This window comes from Asterias amurensis, chromosome 1, assembly GCF_032118995.1.
Source record: "Asterias amurensis chromosome 1, ASM3211899v1".
In the NCBI taxonomy this organism is placed as follows: domain Eukaryota; kingdom Metazoa; phylum Echinodermata; class Asteroidea; order Forcipulatida; family Asteriidae; genus Asterias; species Asterias amurensis.
Genome location: NC_092648.1, coordinates 25,754,379 through 25,774,990, shown reverse-complemented (window position 1 = coordinate 25,774,990; position 20,612 = coordinate 25,754,379). Strand labels below are relative to the sequence as shown.

At 37.3% G+C, this 20,612-nt stretch overlaps 1 protein-coding gene across 2 annotated transcripts in view; it reads right to left on the bottom strand.

The window, feature by feature from the left end:
- The window catches only part of LOC139934540 (calcium-independent protein kinase C-like), a 98,277-nt gene that overhangs the window by 37,243 nt on the left and 40,422 nt on the right, over positions 1–20,612 (bottom strand). For both annotated transcript variants that reach the window (XM_071928807.1, XM_071928799.1), the window contains exons 3-5: positions 9,431–9,587; positions 3,868–3,899; positions 2,082–2,161 (exon numbers count right to left, since the gene is read on the bottom strand). In XM_071928807.1, coding sequence (XP_071784908.1) covers positions 2,082–2,161; positions 3,868–3,899; positions 9,431–9,587 — 269 coding nt within the window. The remainder of the gene's footprint in view (positions 1–2,081; positions 2,162–3,867; positions 3,900–9,430; positions 9,588–20,612) is intronic.

Here is a 20,612-nt window from a genome sequence, read left to right as displayed (position 1 = left end):
CTTTACTGGGAAAATATAGCCAAGAGCTAGTAGCTGAGAAACGAAAGCAAATGAAGAAAAAAGAGAACCACACTGAAATTTGGCACTAAGCTGCATGCAATAATGATGAACATGTGTGGGAATCAGAATTAACAACCCCCCCCCCCCCAACCCCCCGATAAAAAAAAAAAAAAAAAAAAAAAAAAGCACAAAGCATCAAAACTGTGACAATTAATTTTGTTTAGGGAAACCACCCATGCCCCCCCCAACCCCCCAAAAGGGTCATACGAGAACAAAGCAAAGAAACGGTGTGTGATGAACATTCAACACTCAAGTATTTAAGTTTGATTCAAATCTGTTCACTGCAGTTTAGCTCATGGAGGGTAACCAATGGGTGTATAGGCTGTGATGGATAAAAGATGAATTCTATGTTAGTTCCATGGTCTGGTTCCCTGGTTTTTTTTTTTGCTTACTGTAAGCAGAGCAGAGCCTTAAAATTGAGCCTAGGTCGACCAAATCGTTACAGACCGGAGAGGTAAGCATCGCTGTGCAAAGGTAAATTATAATTGGATACTACATGTATTTGACCACACCAATATTCACTGTGATGCGACATCATTTTTGTGTATCAGATTACTCCTTAGCATGAATAGCCAATCATTTTATTAGGTTATCCCCAGTGAGAGTAAATGTAATTTCTGAAGTCAGTGCTAAGTAGTACGGAGTCATGATTCCATCGCAATACTTAATACAAATATCATTATCGTATACTATTACAACCTTATTTGAATCGCCCCCCAAAAAAGGAAAGAAACCCCTGAACCATTCTTTCCCGGTCCCTGTGAGTACAAATGTGTGTAAAAAGCCTGCTTAAAAGTGTCAAATTTCACCATCTTCACTTGTGATTAAATCAGCAGAGTCTGTTAAAATGTAAAATACTGAGCTTGTTAACAAGATTAACACACTGAAGGGGGGGGGGAGCCATTTCTAAGAAAAAGAGAACATGGCTCAAGATGAATTTCAGTCAGAAATCTCTTGGTCTACAGCCATGTCAATGACTCTGTTCAGGTTGGGTCACATTCAGCAACATGTATAGACCTTTCCATTAATAATAACCAAAGCGTGCTGGTTGGCATGGACATGATGGAAGGTAAAATACTATATCGTGTTTTAAATTATCTCAAAATTCACCATTTCTGCAAACATTCAATTAACAAACAAAAATAACTCCATTGATTGGTTGCTTTGTTTCTAACAAATTCAACACTATTTTTTGAATATTTGTGTAACTTTGTTACTAACAGTACATGTAGCTACCTGTTTTTGTTTTACATTTATGAATTTTCATATGTAGTTTTCCAACCTAGGTTGGCAAAAACCCGGGTAATGGCATTGCAATTTGCTTTTAAGAACATGTGATTTTTATTGGATACAATGATGTCATGGACAAACGTGCAGAGGCGTTGCTTTACATATTGGTCTGGGGTGATGTGAGTGCAGCTGCGAACATCACCTCAGACCAATCAAAACAAAGCTTAATTTCGCTCATCTGCATGCAGTTCCATGCTTCTTCTCATTGAACCCACGTCTTGACACTCATGGGGAGACAGGTCTTTTTCTTCAGCTGAACTCTCTACCACTTAATCTAAGATCTTGTCTTTGTACCACAACATTCAAATCTCTTCTCAAAACTGATCTTATGTCACAGGTTTTCAAGGACTTATTTTGTTTTGTCTGTTTTTCTTTGATTTGTTTTGTTTGTTGTTGGTTTTAATTGCGCCTTGAACACCCAGCAGGCTGGATAAGTGCGCATTACAAGTCTTCTTCTTCTTATTATTATTAGTGTCCACCAGATTGTGTATTATGTACAGTACATCTACTTGCACAACTGTGCATGAAATGAATGTACATGTAAGGGAAAGGTGCTAGAGGCAACTCTCTGGCGTTATTCACAAGCCTCGAAGTGTGGCGTCAGATGTTCAGGCTAGGGCTATACATGATATCATGTACTACCCGGTATCGTGTACCATGCACATGTACATCATCACATGCAGAACATGGCAGAAGATGACCACAGGTTGGACACAAGAGGGCGCACTCACCTCTTTGATATCATCTTTGTGTCCTGGACACCTCGTTACTACAAGCTCATGACATCTTTTGTGGACCACTACCGTACACACTGAAAAGAGAACATTGCATTCAAAAGTTTGTTGTCAGAAAAACAGATTTTTACAAAAAATAACCCTGAATGAAACATTTTTAACAATGTTATTTTCAAAGATAGTCACTAGTGACATATTTTGGGAGGTAGTGTTAAAAAAGCTCACCTGATCTACATTGTAAGCTTGTACTTTGTTAAAGTGAAGCATTTTTAATAAATAAACAAACAGGCAAACAAACAACCCCCCCCCAAAAAAAAAAAAACAAAAAAACAAAAAAAAAAAAAACATGAAAAAATAACAATAAACCAAAACAACCCACAAAATGTAAACTAATTCACCTGGGCCAATTGAGGACAACAATGTTATGATTTTCCAGTGAGACAAAACATTTTTTAGCATAGAAGTACAATGGATTTATGCAACTCCCTTGAAAATAGTGCTCTGTGATTTTCATTTTTTGTTTCTAAAAAAAATTTGACAACCAACGAAGCTGAAACTTCTAGTCTATACATAAATTGCGTTCATTCACAGTGAGTAGGGATTCTTGATAAAAAAAAAGCTTGACCTACAAAAGGTATCAAAACCCTTTAAGCATTGATTAAAAATCTCTCCGCTTGATACATTTTGAACAAAATGCACTGCAGTGTGCTGCGGGGCCCTATGTGAACAACTGAGAAGATCTTCACAGCTAGAAATGCCAATGTTGCCCTTTGAGTCTTGGACGCAGTCTTGGGGGACAATCTTTTTCTTCTTGAATGGGAGGAGGTTGCTCTGTTGAGCAGGGAGGGGGCTGGAGGTTGGATGAAGCAGACTCTTTACTGAGGTACATCCCAAATGCCTAGGGTGGAGGAGGGGGAGTGGTGTCGAGGAAAGGGGGCTGGTGTCGTCAATGGATAAAAAGCGTGAACTAAAAATGTTGTGAATCGCATGCCTGCGTTTTACGAGCAGGCCACGGCGGCCATGGCCTATGTTGCCCTGATCTTAGCCTTGGTGCCCCTTCAAAAGTTCCCCATTGACTTTAAGATTTTCAAATGGAAATGCCCCTTGCAAAATGAAAATAGCCTTTCAAAGATGAAATTCCAGGCCTGGTGATGGACCAAAACGTAAGAAGAAAATCTACAAATAATGTCTGATTTGAATACTGTCCATCCCAACAATGATACAAATTATAGAATTGAAAACGCGGAAAATTAATGATTCGAACACTAAAATACAAACAAAACAATTTGAACAAAAATAAAATGTATATTATTTGTTTGGTGATGGCCCACTAAAGTTGCCTTTCTTCAATAGCATGTTAATTTTGTGTGTGTACATGCATGTATTTATTTTTAGCTTACGTTTTTTAACTTTACTGTATACCTTTACTTTATAGCTCCATTTTACCTTGTATTCTGTGTACTTTTCTTCCTTGTACCTTTCATGTAGTGTTTTGGTTTCGAGTAAATAGTAATAATAACCACCTTCCCAGGTCAAAATTCCAGTTGAACTTAGTTAAACTGGGTTTAACTGGAACTAGTTGAAACCAGTTGATAAACTAGTTAAACACAGTTAAAACCAGTTGGTTAAATATGGAAAATGGACAGAAACCAACTGGATTATTTAAACCTAGTTGAACACAGTTAATATGGAAAATGGACGAGTTTGGTCACTATCCAGTTAAACCAGTTGTTCCCAGTTAACTGGGTTCAACTGGAATTTTGACCTGAGTTATTACACTTACCTTGACACTGATACCCTTGCATGTAAAAACCCCTGAAAACAAATCAAAGAAAAGTACAAGCATCAATACCAATTATTCAAAATACATTGTATTAGTCAAAACTTCACGTTTCATTTGAGGCATAAATTACTACATTTTGTACAGTTCCATTTTTGTTGAAATGTACATGTCAGCAGGATTTTCAACATGCTCAAGCTAGCGAGATCCGGCCGATTCGTGTGAAATTGTGCGCCAATACCTTTAGTCCGTAACATTAGTCCGGTTACTGAAATCATTACCTTGGTTGCATGGCCAGACTTTTTTACTTCCTTGAATGACACCACACCCCAACAAAAGGACAAATAAAACACAAATAAAACCTTAAACAGCCAATAAAGGATGATCTGAGTATTTCAACTATTACCTTTTTATGGCCAAATAAACATCGTAGATACAGGTTAATAACCATTTTCCTCTCAAAATTTGCATTTAGTAATAAATAACTTGAGTCAAAAATGCACCCGGCTGCGCTGCTTTTTCAGCCGAGAGTCGAAAACGGCTTATCTATTATAATGACCCCTTGACGCAAGTGATGATTTTCCCCTAATGTTTGAACACAGTTGTCAAGCTTTGGCAAACTGAGGGCGCTATTTTCCACATCAAATAGCCGCCACTGACGTTACAATTCCTTGTCCTTCGGGTTTATTTGACTCCGCGTTTTTCAGAAATTCGGCTTGGAGCGTTCTGAGAAAAACCCATTTTTACCATGTTTTAAAGTGAGGTAAGAGACTCGTTATATTTTTGTTTGTTTCCTATGGACTGCAGCTATTAGAAAACTGTAATTATCTATATATTTGAGATCATCCTTTAATGGCTGTTTAAAGCCAGTGGACACTATTGGTAAATGTCAAAGACTAGTCTTCACAGTTGGTGTATCTCAACATATGCATAAAATAACAAACCTGTGAAAATTTGAGCTCAATCGGTCGTCGAAGTTGCGAGATATTAATGAAAGAAAAAAACACCCTTGTCACACGAAGTTGTGTGCTTTCTGATGCTTGATTTCGAGACCTCAAATTCTAAACTTGAGGTCTCGAAATCAAATTTGTGGAAAATTACTTCTTTCTCGAAAACTACATCACTTCAGAGGGAGCCGTTCTCCCATTGTTTTATACTATCAACCTCTCCCCATTACTCATTATCAAGTGAGGTTTTATGATGATAATTATTTTGAGTAATTACCAATAGTGTCCACTGCCTTTAAAGGCCAAATACAACTTATGAAAATAGTTTCATGGCTCAAATCATGCGCATCAACATGTACATCTTTCTTTCTAATGAAAGCGTTTGGACTACTTTTACCATGTATGTGTATTTTTTAATTAATTGGTTTTTGCAGGACTGCAAGGCTTATCCAGGCCCGTATGCTTCGTTTTTGAAAGGGCAAGGGCACCAAGGCATTTTCTCCTTTGTAAAGGGCACCCTATGAGGAAATTGGTAAATGTCTATCTGTATCGTTATAAGGGCACCAGAGGCAATGGACAGGGGGCATGGAGGCAGTTGCATTCGCTGCCTCCATGAAGTTCCTGCTTATCACACATCAATGTGAAATCAAAAGAACCTTTCTCTATAGACCTTTATCATGGTGTGGCCATCTTGATTTTACTCAAATCCAACTCATTGTAACCAAACTGAGGCTGGTCGAACCAACAATCTGGGCCCAATTTCATGGCTCTGCTTACCGCCGATTCCCCGAATTCTGCGAATTCCCCGTTTACGTCCAAGCGTCAAATTTCTGCGCTAGCCTTGTTAGCGTAGAATGCCTAGTAACGTGAAGAACGCACGCGCGCAAAAGCCAAAGTTTGCCGCTAACCCGTGAAATACAAATTCCCTGCTTCTGTAAGCGCCGATTCTGTGCTTACAGTAAGCAGAGCCATGAAATTGGGCCCTGTATGGTGCCATGCTAAGTGCAATGAATGTTACCACCCATTACTGTTATTGGAAACAGGGAACATGACCAATATGGTGACATCGTGATAAAGGTCTATCCCCACTGCAAATTTTACTGCTGCTAAGTAGAACAGGATTCGAACTGGCCTCTTTTCATCAGACATGCTCAGTGGTTTAGTGGTTGACATACATGTAGAATGTTGGGACTGTGGGTTCACATCCCAATTGAGTAATATGCCTAATTTGGGTATTGGTTTGGATTTTTATTATTATTATTTATTATTTTAATTTTATTTTATTTACATGTATAAAAACAAAAATATTAATAAATAATAAATAGCACAAAAATGGGGGGAGGGGGTTAAAACAAAAATGAGTTCCCTTTTTTTTTAGGCCAAAAAAAAATAATGAAATTCCGTTCAAAAACTTCGAAATCACATCCCATCCTTTTAAAACAATGTGAAGTTTTACTGCTGAATTATTTCTGCTGCGTACAGCATTTTACTTGTACAGTATTTTACTTGTACAGCATTTTATTTTACATACACATGCCTACAGTTATTCAACCATGTACAACGTATTCAACTTGTAGAGTTGCGCCAATTCAAAAATTTAACAATCTGCCTTCGGCTAATCGACAAATGAAAAAGAGTACTTTTAATATTTGCATTGATCTCTTCTGTATTTGTCTTTATGCAGCAATGCCTAATGCTATATTGTGTAAATACATAATGAAACAAGATAATTACAAACATGACATGACTTTGTTTAGTCAGGTATATTGCCTTTTGTTGTTTGCAACCATTTCACCAATGCACCAGTAACTCATACATAATGCTCATCTCAGAACACTGCAGCAGCATTTTTGGTTTTGTATGTGTTTTTTTGTTTTTTTTTTCCTTGAGTTGCAACAGGCGCACCAGACAAATGAATCAATTCTGCGTTTCCCTTTGAATGTGTCAGCCCAAACTGCCAGTGGGAATCACTGCATAATTAAGTTACTAGACCAATCTCTAGAAATCTAGTTTCATATGCAACCCTGCACTGAAACAAAACCACGACCGAAATCATCTCGTACCCTGCGTGCACGGCGAGTCAGCAGCAGGGAGACCCCCCCCCCCCCCCACTATGCACTGTACGTACATGTACGTATGTACGGTGTTCGTAAGATGTCCTGCATCACTCCATCAGTTCTCCCGTCAAGGGTGCAATATCATTGCATTATACATTAACCCAGTTTTGTGGCTGCTTCGGTCCCGTTGCCATGGTAACTGCTTATTCAATGATGATGGACCTCTGCTCCTTTAATATAGCTGTCATTGAGGCCGATTGTAGTCCTTCGGTATCGTCGTTTGAGATATTAGCCCTTTTTTTTCTTTTTCTTCTCTAGAAGTCCCTCATTGTGGGGAGCTAACGGTTTGGAAAGAGAGGGGTAGAGAGCTACACCACACAGAATACCATATCCAGGGTTTATTTATGTATAATACGTGTTAATTGGTTCTGATTTCTTTATATAGATTTTTGTCTATGTACTGGTAACATGTGGTTTCTAAAAGGCACAATTAATCGCTTGCTTCATGGGGTTTCGAAAAAGCACAATTAATCACGTGCTACATGTGAGTATTAAATGCCTTTGAAAACAACAGATTGACGAGTGCTGTTTGTGTACACACGATACCATTGCATTTTACTAGAGAGAGAGACTAATTGAAATTATGGCACATAAATCTGATTTAAGTATTATAGATGTACAGGTATGGTGGGAAAGAGCCGGTGATCAAGTTCATGCATGAATCCATGAAGGTTTTCAACTCAATTTTGGAAAATGCTGTCCATCTTTGGGAGACAAAAATTGTTGGATTGTGTGATGGTCTGTATGTGGTTCAGGGTTAGGGAGGCCTTACTGTATATTCACCAAGAGGTCCAGGATTCATTCAAATTCATAAGAATTTAACCTCAATTTTGGAAAATGCTATCCAATCTTTGGGAGACAAAAATACTTGGATTGTGTGATGGTCATGTGGTTCAGGGGTAGGGAGTCCTAACGGTATGATTTTCAAGAGTTTGGAATCGTTCAAACTCTCAAAATTTTGCCATTTCCTTTTGGGAAAAACACATTCAACTGTTGGTGACAATTTACACAATTGTTTCAGGATTTTATCGCTCAAACTCTCAAAACTTTGCCATTTCCTTTTGGGAAAAACACATTCAACTGTTGGTGAACAATTTACACAATTGTTTCAGGATTTTGTTTTTCATTTGATTTCACTGTAGCTTCCATGGCATTCAGACTTCATCAAGAAGTAGGCTTGTTTGACACTCTAACAATAATCACCTCATGGTTTACACAATGTTTTTGTTTCAAGTTTTGTAAATTTGTAGTTCTTATGTTATATTTTTTTTAAAATAACTTGGGATTGAACAAAGAAGATTTGACTAGAGCAAGATTTGAACCAACGACCTCCGAATTAACGTGCCTGCGCTCTACCAACTGAGCTACATGTATCTAGCCCTATGTTGGCAGTCTCCCTATTTTGTCAATATCTTTGCTCGTGGTGCCAGTCAGAAACTATACAAGTATTAGCTGCTGTGTACCCATGCAGGCATCACACCCAAGTTTAGAATACAACATGGGAAGCAGCAGTAAGTGGAAAGCCATCGGACACTTTCGGTAAGCAGTAATGTTCAAGGCCCACACTTTGTGTATCACAACTTCTATATAAAATAACAAACCTGTGAAAATTTAGGCTCAATCGGTCATCGGAGTCGAGAGAAAGTAACGGGAAAACCCACCCTTTTTTTCCGCACGTTTCGCCGTGTCATGACATTGTGTTTAAAATAAATCCGTAATTCTCGATGTCGAGAATTGATATTGTTTAAATGTTTTCTCAAAAAGCAAAGCATTTCATGGAACAATATTTCAAGAGAAGTCTTTCACCATTACCTTCTGTAAACCCTGTAAGTTATTTGTAAATCTGTAAATCTTTTTTCTTTTTTTCTGATCCGAAAGTGTCTTATGGCTTTAAGAGAGCTGGCATGTTAATCCAGAGGTCGCTGGTTCAAACCCCGCTCTAGTAAAGTTTCTTTATTCAACCCCAAATCATTAAGAATTTACCCAGTCTGTTACCCTAGAGGTTAATAAATTTATTCAGTGGCAGTGAACAATATGATTGGCCCATTGAGGTTATTCCATTAGGGCTCACTAACATCATCAAATCATTAATGTTTGCAGTGGGGTCAAAAAAAGAGTGTAAACTTGTCTTTGACATACCCAATGATTTTCCAAAGGAACACGTAGCCTTGGATTGGTCGAGTTGGTCCGTTAAAAGCGTTTGGAACCCTTTCTTATGAAATTGATCTGGTTAAAAAGATTTTTTAAAAGTAGAATATAGTGCACATAAATGTGCCTCGAAATTGCGTGGTTTTGCTTTATGGAGTCAAAAACTTGTGTTATTTCACGACATATAAGGAAAACCATGCATTTTTGAGGCATATTTGTGTGGATCTTCTACTTTTAAAACATCTTTCTAACCACATGCATTTTGCAACAAACCCTTTTAAAGTCTTTTCATAGACCAAATTGCCTGGCCCAAGGCAACGTGTCCATTTCAGGAGCTTTTTTAGTAAAACTTACCAGATAAAATCCTTGCAGTGTGAACAGTATGTTGGCTGTCGCAAAAACGTGGCCATAAACTTGTGCCCGTTGATTTGGTGAACCCTCCTTCGCACTGCTCCTCTTCTCTTACGTATTGCATTTTCCCGGACTTTGAAAACTTTTTCTTTGGGAGGATCTGCAACCGTGTCAAGAAAACAAAAAGAAATTTTTTTGTAAAATCTAAATTTGTTAACGATGAAAAATTCCTATGGGCCTGTGGGTTACCCTCCTCATTCTAAATCAAGAACCCTCTCTGATAATAAAGATCAGGGGTCGGTTTCACAAAGAGTTAGGACTCGTCTTATAAGGTCTTCATGCTCCAGTGCAGGGTTGGGACTCGTCCTAAGTCCTAAGATTAGTCTTAAGTGAGGAAGAGTTTTGTGAAATTGATGGCAGGAGGCTTACAGACTCATTGATGAATCATCACAGAACTACAGGTTGGTACACAATGTCAACTATTTCTTTCTCCTTTTGATGATTACTTAACTATTTCAAGTAAATCTAAAGACTCGCAGAGGTCTTAAAAAATCCTGAATCACGCAAAACTGTTGATTAATCATGGGCCTAAAATAATATACCATTAAAGTGGATCGGTGGATCGGTGTAAATGGGTAAAACCAAACTGAATATTCTTTATCCTCGATGTAAATTTAACATCTAATAAAGGCAGTTACTCAAAATAATTGTTAGCATAAAAACTTACTTGTAACGAGTAATGGGAGCTGTTGATAGTATAAAACATTGTGGGAAAAGGCTCCCTCTGAAGTAACGTATTTTCGACAAAGAAGTAATTGTCCACGAATTTGATTTTGAGACCTCAGAATTAGATTTTGAGGTCTCAAAATCAAGCATCTGAAAGCACACAACTTTGTGTGACTTACATGTAGGGTGCTTTTTCTTTCATTCTCGCAACTTCGACGACCAATTGAGCTGAAATTTTCACAGGTTAGTTATTTTATGCATATGTAGAGATAAAGCAAGTGAGATGACTGGTCTTTGATAATTACCAACAGTGTCCAGTGTCTTTAAATTAAACAATGTGTTTCAATTCAGCCTCCTTTGGCCAAACTTTCTAAATTTGGGTCCAGAATACCCCACAGTTTTTAAAAATTCTTGGGAGAGCCCTGCAATTTCTAAATGTTCCTGGGGCTCAGTTGACGAGACTTGCACAATAGGATTTTTGATTTGCAATGTCATCAAGAATGGCAGTAAACAGGGAGTCCTATTTTAAGGATTTTGCTACTTTTTGTACATCAAGTTTTTGGCAACGATATGAATCTCTAATATTCATTGTAAATGAAGACGTATTAATCTATACATGTAGAAGTTTCAACTTCATTAGTCATCAAAATTTTGAGGAGAAAAAAAGTAAAAATCACAGAGAAATGTTTTCAGGAGCGTCGCGTAAATTCGTTATGCAAACGTAATTTTCGTGAAACTGTTTTACTCATTTCTCAACAACTACAGCAGCTCAGTAAGTAATATTTTACAGAAATGCTTTATCTACTACATGTACCATCATTACCTTCAAACCGTACAAGTTTAATGTAAATCTGTGGACATTGTGTTTTGTGTCATACAAAAAGTACCGAAACCCTTTAACCAACTTGGGGTTTGCAGTCCGTTTTGCTGTCCCATTAGGTAGGTCTGCAAAATGCACTTCCATTGGTCCTCCGAGAAAAGAGAACTACAGGTTGTGTGTGTGTCTAGCTTTGAGAAACAATACTTTGGAGACACACTGAAGAACATTGGTATGTCTCAAAATAAAACACCACGACAGACATAACAAATCCTGAACAACAAAATGATCACAGCACAGCCATTATAGCCACATTCTTGTTTTGCAACTGATTTAAAGGCACTGGACACTATTGGTAATTGTCAAAGACCAGTCTTCTCACTTGGTGTATCTCAACGTATGCAAAAAATAACAAACCTGTGAAAATTTGAACTCAATTGGTCGTCGCAGTTGCGAGAGAATAACGGAAGAAAAAACACCCTTGTTGCTTAAGTTGTGTGCTTTCAGATGCTTGAATTCAAGACCTCAGCTAAGGTCTCGAATTCAATTCAAATATCTTAGTGAGAAATAACTTCATTCTCAAAAACTATGTTACATGTACTTCAGAGGAAGCCAATAGTGTCCACTGCCTTTAAAGTTCTGTCCGAAAAAAATTTGTTTCCCCGAGAAAGACTTTGGGTCGAAACGTCAGGCCACTGAAGATTTTTTGTGTGCAAAAAATCCTAAACTTGTTCTTTTTAAAGGAACACGTTGCCTTGGATCGGTCGAGTTGGTCTTTGAAAAGCGTTTGTAACCGTTTTTTATAAAATGCATATGGGTAGAAAGATGTTGTAAAAGTAGAATACAATGATCCACACAAACATGCCTCGAAATTGCGTGGTTTTCCTTTTACCTCGTCGACTAACACGTCGGCCATTTATGGGGGTCAAAATTTTGACCCCCATAAATGGCCGACCATGTTAGTTCGCACAGTAGAAGGAAAACCACGCAATTTCGAGGCAAACTTGTGTGGATCATTGTATTCTACTTTTAAAACATCTTTCCAACCATATGCATTTTATAAAAAACGGTTACAAACACTTTTGTTTTGACCAACTCGTCCGATCCAAGGCAACGTGTTCCTTTAAATCCACCCAATGGCTTTCACTGTGGTGTAAAGAATAACCCTCATAGATCATACCGTCTTACTACCCATCGCTCCAAATTATTTTGTGGACAAATATCCAATCTCCCATTGTCATAAAGTGATTTCCCCGACTCTCAATATCTCAACAATAGATTGAAAACATACCTATTTAAAAGTTAAACTTCCTGATTGCTCTTCTTCACATGTTTATTCCGCAAGTTTGTTGTTTTTATTAATATTTATAAAGTGCTAAGAAACACTGAGTATTATGAAGCCCTACATGAATGTGGATTATCATTTTAATTACAAGTTTTCTCATTTATCTTAGGGCAAAAATATCGGAACAGACTAAAAAATATCATGCCTGCAATTACTATCTGGGACTAGTATCCTGCTCAATTTTGCTTTACATGTACATACATAGCAGTAAACTTGTGAACAATACATGTATGGTTTGCTCAATCAGTTCTATGAAACTGGGCCCATGGTGTGTGGTGCTGAACATAATGACATCAAAAACTTTTCAAATTGTGACAAAAAATTACGTGTTACATTTCTTAAAGTAATTTCTATTAAAGTCACCTGGAAGTGGTATTTTTTCAAAATAAAGCTTTTGTCACTAATATATGTGTTTTGATGAGTGGAATGTGAATAAACAGTTAACTAAGGTTTTAAAAAATCAGTTCTTATGTTATTTACAAATTTAAGAGTAGACCCCGACCCGAGAGGGTGCTGTTCGTGACGTCAATCGAGGCAGACTTTGCCTGTAATACATAGAGTAAACACAATTGCAAAGTACATGTACGGACCAAGTCGTGAGTTTGTACGACCAGGTGTTTTGCTGCTGAATGCAGAAAAACACTTTTTGAAATGTACCAACTCACGACTTGGACGTACATGTACTTTGCACGTGTGTTTACTATACGCATTGCAGGCAAAGTCTGCCTCGATTGACGTCACAAAAGGGGTAGGCGGAGTCAGCCCCCAAACAACTTTATATATTTTTTAAACATATAAATCGAGACAAACAATTACTAAAAAAATTGTTTTATTGTTCGTAAGCATATACTCTTATGTTTGAAAGAAAAATAATTCTATTTCCAGGTGACTTTAAACTCCCATGGGGGTAAGTTTCATGATGTATTTCCTATTAAAAGGTTTGAATTCAAATCTCTTGCTTTCAAATACTTATTTTTTTTTTTAAACAGGACGGATTAGAGTGCAACACAAATAATCCTGAAACAACACCAGTAATTAACCTTTTGTTTGACATTAAACTACTGAATGATGAGACTGTTTGGTTTGTGTCCTTCCAAAAATATACAAAGAGCTGAAATTACATATCTCTATGGTGAACGGAGAGAGTTTTTTTCCATGGCTTTTACACACAAACTGACACACAGTACACTGAAAGGTGAGTGGGTACTTTTTCACGTCTTTGGCATTTACGTAGGAGCCATTAGGTTGGGCTGGGTTACCACTGGAAATAGAGCGACTGGAAAGGTCAGCGATAATGTCCATTGTGGTTTTCTATGATCAAACCATTAATTCTACTCATTTGGATTGCATTTCATAGCATAGCTTTATAGAGTCACGCAACATGATACAGCTGTGTAGTCATGGTAGTCGGCCGTCTTGTCAGCCAACACAGTGCAAGGATGTAGTGCTATTTATTTTCATAAATAGGAGAAGATAACTAGGAGAAGATGACTTGCGGATGTACATGTAGGGCCAACATTTGTGTTATATATTTTCTTTGTAAATGGCTCTGATCCTTGGTTGTTACAGAGTTGTATTACCACTGTCTTTCACTCATCACCATGTACATGTACTTGGTACTTCAACTCAATGAATAGGCCTACAGTACTCACACTAAATAGTCTTGTACTTGTACATGTGTGTACTTCTACTCATATTCTAGTTACTCACCGAAAAAATTCTTGTACTAGTACTTGTACCTCATACTGTTATACACAGAACAAGTCTAGTACTTGTACTCATACTATTACGCACAGAAAACAGAAAAAGTCTAGTACTTTTACTTGTACTATTACTCACAAAAAAGTTTAGCACTTGTACTCATACTATTACTCACAGAACAAGTCTAGTACTTGTACTCGTACTATTACTCACAGAACAAGTCTAGTACTTGTACTCATACTATTACTCACAGAACAAGTCTAGTGCTTGTACTCATAATATTACACACAGAACAAGTCTAGTACTTGAACTCATAATATTACACACAGAACAAGTCTAGTACTTGTACTCATACTATTACACACAGAGCAAGTCTAGTACTTGTACCTCATACTATTACACACAGAACAAGTCTAGTACTTGTACTCATACAATTACTCACAGAACAAGTCTAGTACTTGTACTCATACTATTACTCACAGAACAAGTCTAGTACTTGTACTCATACTATTACTCACAGAACAAGTTTAGTACTTGTACTCATACAACTACTCACAGAACAAGTCTAGTACTTGTACTCATACTATTACTCAAAGAACAAGTCTAGTACTTGTACTCATACTATTACACACAGAGCAAGTCTAGTACTTGTACCTCATAATATTACACACAGAACAAGTCTAGTACTTGTACTCATACTATTACTCACAGAACAAGTTTAGTACTTGTACTCATACAATTACTCACAGAACAAGTCTAGTACTTGTACTCATACAATTACTCACAGAACAAGTCTAGTACTTGTACTCATACTATTACTCACAGAACAAGTCTAGTACTTGTACTCATACTATTACTCACAGAACAAGTTTAGTACTTGTACTCATACAACTACTCACAGAACAAGTCTAGTACTTGTACTCATACTATTACTCACAGAACAAGTCTAGTACTTGTACTCATACTATTACACACAGAGCAAGTCTAGTACTTGTACCTCATAATATTACACACAGAACAAGTCTAGTACTTGTACTCATACTATTACTCACAGAACAAGTTTAGTACTTGTACTCATACAATTACTCACAGAACAAGTTTAGTACTTGTACTCATACTATTACTCACAGAACAAGTCTAGTACTTGTACTCATAATATTACACACAGAACAAGTCTAGTACTTGTCTACTGTTACTCACAGACACCGTCTGGTACATACTCACAATAATAAAGTATTGTACTTGTACTCATATTCAAACTTGTACAGTGTGGGAAAGTACTCATTTACTCATTCCCGTCACCATTAGAGTGCACAACAGCGAAGTGTAGAAAAAATCTTTGCTTACTTTAAAATAGGAACTTTAAACTAACTTTAATCTTAGCTGACAAGAAGCCTGATTATTGATTTATGAATAATACTGACAAAATTGATTCTATCATTGTTTTTTGTTTTTTTCAATGTCATAACAAGATGCTACAATAAAAACGTCTCAATATTTAAAGCCCATTGTGTGTGTGTGTGGCTTTAAAGATAAACAGATTTTGTCCACATACATAACTTGCGAAAACGCAGGAGCTGGCCAACACAAGCAATGAACAAGTTACGAGCAGTTAGTTCAGGGAAAATTGATGCTGATAAAATATGTACGCTCTTTAAAATTCTTGGAATTTGCAATGCTTTTGGTAAACTCATACAGAAGTGGATTAATTGTTTATGTATCCCATTTATTCATTTATTTGTTTATTAATTAATTTTTATTGTGTCATTGGCCTATTTATAATTTTGTACAACAATTTTGTTTTCATCTTTTCTATTTTTGGATGATATTTTGTTTTATTAAACAACTAGATAATTATTTTCTTATTTGGGGGGGGGGAGGCGTTAGGAGATACCAGTGATATCAAATCTGAATTTGCCGGCAAGAAGAAACTGATGCACAATACGTGTGTACTGTGTACACACACGTCTAGCAAAAGTACACACGCCCATTGTCTGTCGCCGCTGCTGTACCCATACACAGCACAGTGAAGAGCACATGATATCCAATAGCATTAGATACAGCTGCATTGGTTGCAGCCAGTCCCTTCAACAGCGCTACATACATAAACACAGAGCTCACTGCTCACCGCTCACTGCATCATGTACAGGCAAAAGACTCCTTCGAACACGGGAGTAATAGAATTACCGGCGGCACTGTTACTTGCCGAGCGCCAAAATGCACTGCCTTAATATCTTTGCGGTTGGTGTGTGTGTACCGCAAATTCCAATACGTGTGTGGGTAAATATGACAGCCTGTTTGTGACAGATCAAGTACACAGAGCAAGTCCTGAATGTGGTGAGGCTCTGCTGAGATTCATGCAGGAGCTTTTATTTCATTCATACTATCCAATTCTCAGTTTATACACCTTAATCTTTTTATAATTATTGACTTTAAAGCCAGTGAACACTTTCGGTAAACAGTATTGTCCAAAGGCCCACACTTCGTGTATCACAACTCATATATAAAATATCAAACCTGTGAAAATTTAGGCTCAATCGGTCATCGGAGTCGGGAGAAAATGATGGGAAACCCACCCTTGTTTCTGCTTGTTTCGCCATGTCATGACATGTGTTTAAAATAAATCTGTAATTCTCGATATCGAAAATTGATAATTGTTTTAGTGTTTTCTCAAAAAGTAAAGCATTTCATGGAATTATTTTTAAAGAGAAGTCTTGCACCATTACCTTCTGTAAACCCTGTAAGCTATCTGTAAATCTGTGAACTTTAATTTTTTTTGTCTGTTCCGAAAGTTTACAATGGCTTTAACAGTTATCAATTTAAAATCATGTTTAAAAACAATCAATTAATTTGAAGGTCTTTCTTTGACAACAATATCACAAACCTTAGATTAGTTATGTGACAGAACTCGTAAACATACGGGTATGGTAATTTGCATTTATAAACAGGTAATTTGAAGAGTACAAAATGTACCTGAAGTAAAGTGGTCTTTGTTCGGATGGGACGTAAAGCCGTTGGTCCCATGTGTTGTCAGGTTGTGTAACGCATGTAAAAGAACCCAGTGCACTTTTCGAAAAGAGAAGGGGTTCGCCCCGGTGTTCCTGGCCGTGGCTGCTGTATGCGCCGTAGCACCTTGTAAACCCTTATATTTATAAGGTGCTAAATAATTGGGTCTCAAAATTCATCACTGCAATTACCTATCTTTCTGAAAGTTTGTATATACTCAGCGCCTTGAGTACCTTGTTTGGTAGATACATGCGCTATACATGTATAAGACTCCGATATTACAATGTGCATGTATATGGACTGATGAATCTACAAACAAGGTAAGCAGGGCACTATTTCAAAATAATCTGCTTAGCACAGTAGAATCTTGAAAAGCAGATACATGAGGTTACCAGCCAAATTTACCATGCAATGTACACTGTTTGAGACTGGGTTCCCTGCTAATCTTTGCTAAGCTGAACAGTTTGCTAATAAGCACCATTTTCAGCTGAACAATATAATATTTGGCCCATATGTTTTCTGCTTGGGCCCCCCAAAACATGTGTTTGTTCTTGTCTGACCAACTGTCATTTGTGTCGCAACAAACACAAATTATTGTTATTATTGTTTTTAAGTTTCCCAAAAATTTTAAATTAGCAATCTCAAAAAAATTGGTCGCACGATGAATGCAAGAAGAAACTAAAAGATCTTGTTTAAACAGTTGTTAGTATGAAAATACTATTCATAAATACCTCAGACAGTTTCGCTATTCCTAGTGGTGGAGAGCGTGTCACATGGGTGTGTATAAACCTTTGTTAATGACCAGTAAAAAGTGTTGAAACATGGGCGTGACACGCGAGCTTGCAACTTTGCTTATAAGACAGTTTCTTCATTCCTGTTGGTCGAGAGCAACGGCCGGGACAGTTTTGCAACATCACGCGATACACGCGACGCGCACAGCATTCCCTTATAAGGAGTTGTTTACCCCAGGGCCTTACCATTTCATAGCTGGAGGGGTATTGTGTTGAAAGAAATCATTGAACAATTACAATTTTTGCATTTATTTTACTTTTTGACCAAAATGAATTTATGAATGGGAATTAAAATGTGTTGAATCGGTTTTCAACGAGTGGTTTAAACCCGAATCTACATTTTGAGGACCCCCATGGACAAACAACATTTTGTTGTTGGCCTTTATAACCAGAATTTCTAATTCATAACCAATGCTTACCATAAGCAAAGCAATCAGCAGACTAACTTGCCCAGCGGCTTTTATAAGTAGACAAGTACCGCAATAATGCAAACCCATTGTGAACAAGCACACGCGCTGTCACATCTTCAGCCTCCTTTGTGGAATACACGTTTATTCTTAAACACACATTCTTTTCTGCTTTAGTATTGAGCACACTCACAAGGAAAACAGCTTTAATGACAAGAACTCCCACACACCCTCCCTCAGAGAACACCAATCAAACTTAAAAACTATTTGCTGAGGTGCTTTAGTTTTTGAGAAATGAGTTAAACAAATTCACGAAAATATTTTTCAACTCAGTGAGACGAAAATTATGTTAGCATGCGTACATGTACAACAATTTACACCACTCTCACATTGCACTGTGAATATCACAAAAACTTGACAACTTATGAAGCTGAAATTTCTACTGGTAAATTATATCGCATACATCTTCATTCACAGTGAGTAGGAATTCATATTATGGCAAAAAAACTTGATCTATAAAAAGGTATCAAAACCCTTTAAACATTCAGACAAAATGCGAAGAAAAAATCAGACAAGATTTTCTCACACTGAAGTGTCGTTAATGGGAAGGTTTGGTAATTGTGAAAGACCAGTCTTCGCACTTAGTGTAACCCAACGTAAGCTTAAAATAAAAAGCCTGTGAAAATTTGAACTAAATCGTTCATCGAAGTTGCGAGAAAATGGTGAGAGAAAAAACACCCTAGTTGGACGAATTTGTGTGCTTTCAGATAGGAATAAAATACTTCTGGCTAGAAGTCTTTTATTATTTTAGTGAGAAATTACCTCTTTCTCACAATGTTTTATACTACCAACAGCACTCCAATGCTTGTTACCAAGTCAGTTTTTAAGTTAATATTTGTGTACCTTCCCTTTAACAAAAGGGGAAAAGAAGAAGACAAAAATTACATTACTGCTTGCCAGAATTAAATTCCTCAACACCGAGGCATTCATGAACACCAAGGCATGCATATGAGTGCCATTAAGCCTGACAGCCTACTGTAGTTATCAAGAGTCTGTCACTTGCCATTGTCAAATAAAAAGTCAGCTCCCCAAACTGTGGACTCAAGGAAAAGAATCATCCCTTTGAGTCATGTTCACACCAGACGAAATTCTTAAGGAGAAAAATCACCTCTTTACATAAGTCGCGTTCACACACCAGGTTAAATTCCCCAGGAAATTTCTGGGTACACGCCTACTAACTTAGGAAAAGTTCAAGGAGATATTACAAACGTAGAGCTAGTACTAGGTTAGGACAAGTAACCCGTCCTTACTTAGGACTAGCTATATGCCTGGGCCCAAAATTCATGGCTCTGCTACATGTAACTGCAAGCAAAGAATCGGCAATCACGAAAGCAGGGAATTCCACAATAACGCCACGCCTGTTTCTCAGGTAGGCAGGGAACGTTCACCTGTACGCATACATAGGTACTCCACGTCACTAAGCTTTCTTCACTTATACGGCTACATGTTGTGCAGAAGTTCAGTGCTTGCATAGTAAGCGGAGAAAGGAGATGGACAGCTCAAAATACAGCAGCAGACACATAAAATTTGGCACAGCTATCTTTACAGAACCTCACAAACCCATTCAGAAAAATTAAAGTATAGTCAAGAAAATTTTCTTCATAGACTTTTATTTACTTGTACCCTGTTGAAAAAATGTATGTGCTTTGATAAGAATATGGTGTTATTTTTTCCTGTGGAAATTTCATCATGTGTGATTGTAGAAGATGCAAAAATGAGTCACCCCTAAAAATGTTTACATAATTTCTTCACATACATGTACATGAGTTATCAAACATATTTTTTTGATTTAAGAATAAGTTCATTCCTGTTCTCTGGTTTGAAATGAATTCCCACATATCCAAAAGGCGAAAGTACAAATTAAGCATTTTCACTAATACATGTAGCCTACTACATGTACCTCACATTGTTGACACACAAAGAGAAATACAATGGCACAAAAGGGTATCTGCCCTTTTCAACATGTTTAATTATTGTGCTGTATTGATTATTCAATATTATTGCCGCAGCTAGTTGATTTCAAAGTTCACATCAATAGTTGCCAGCTTGAAACAAAATGTTTGCGTCAATCCTAAAACGCAATTGGCAAAACAGCTCCCCCCCAAAAAAAAAAAAAAGGGAGAGAGAGTAGAGAGAGGACTAATCTCTAAGAGGAGAAGAAAGAAAACTCCTTGAATATGGCTAATCTACATCAACGAGACATGACAACTTCATTCCGGATTCCAAGTGCTGAATCAAGAGTCCTGGCATTCCAAATACCCTCAAACCTTGTGAATCATTAAAATCGTTCTTTTGCACGGGACATTAAAATTTCAAACAGCCGAGATGCTAC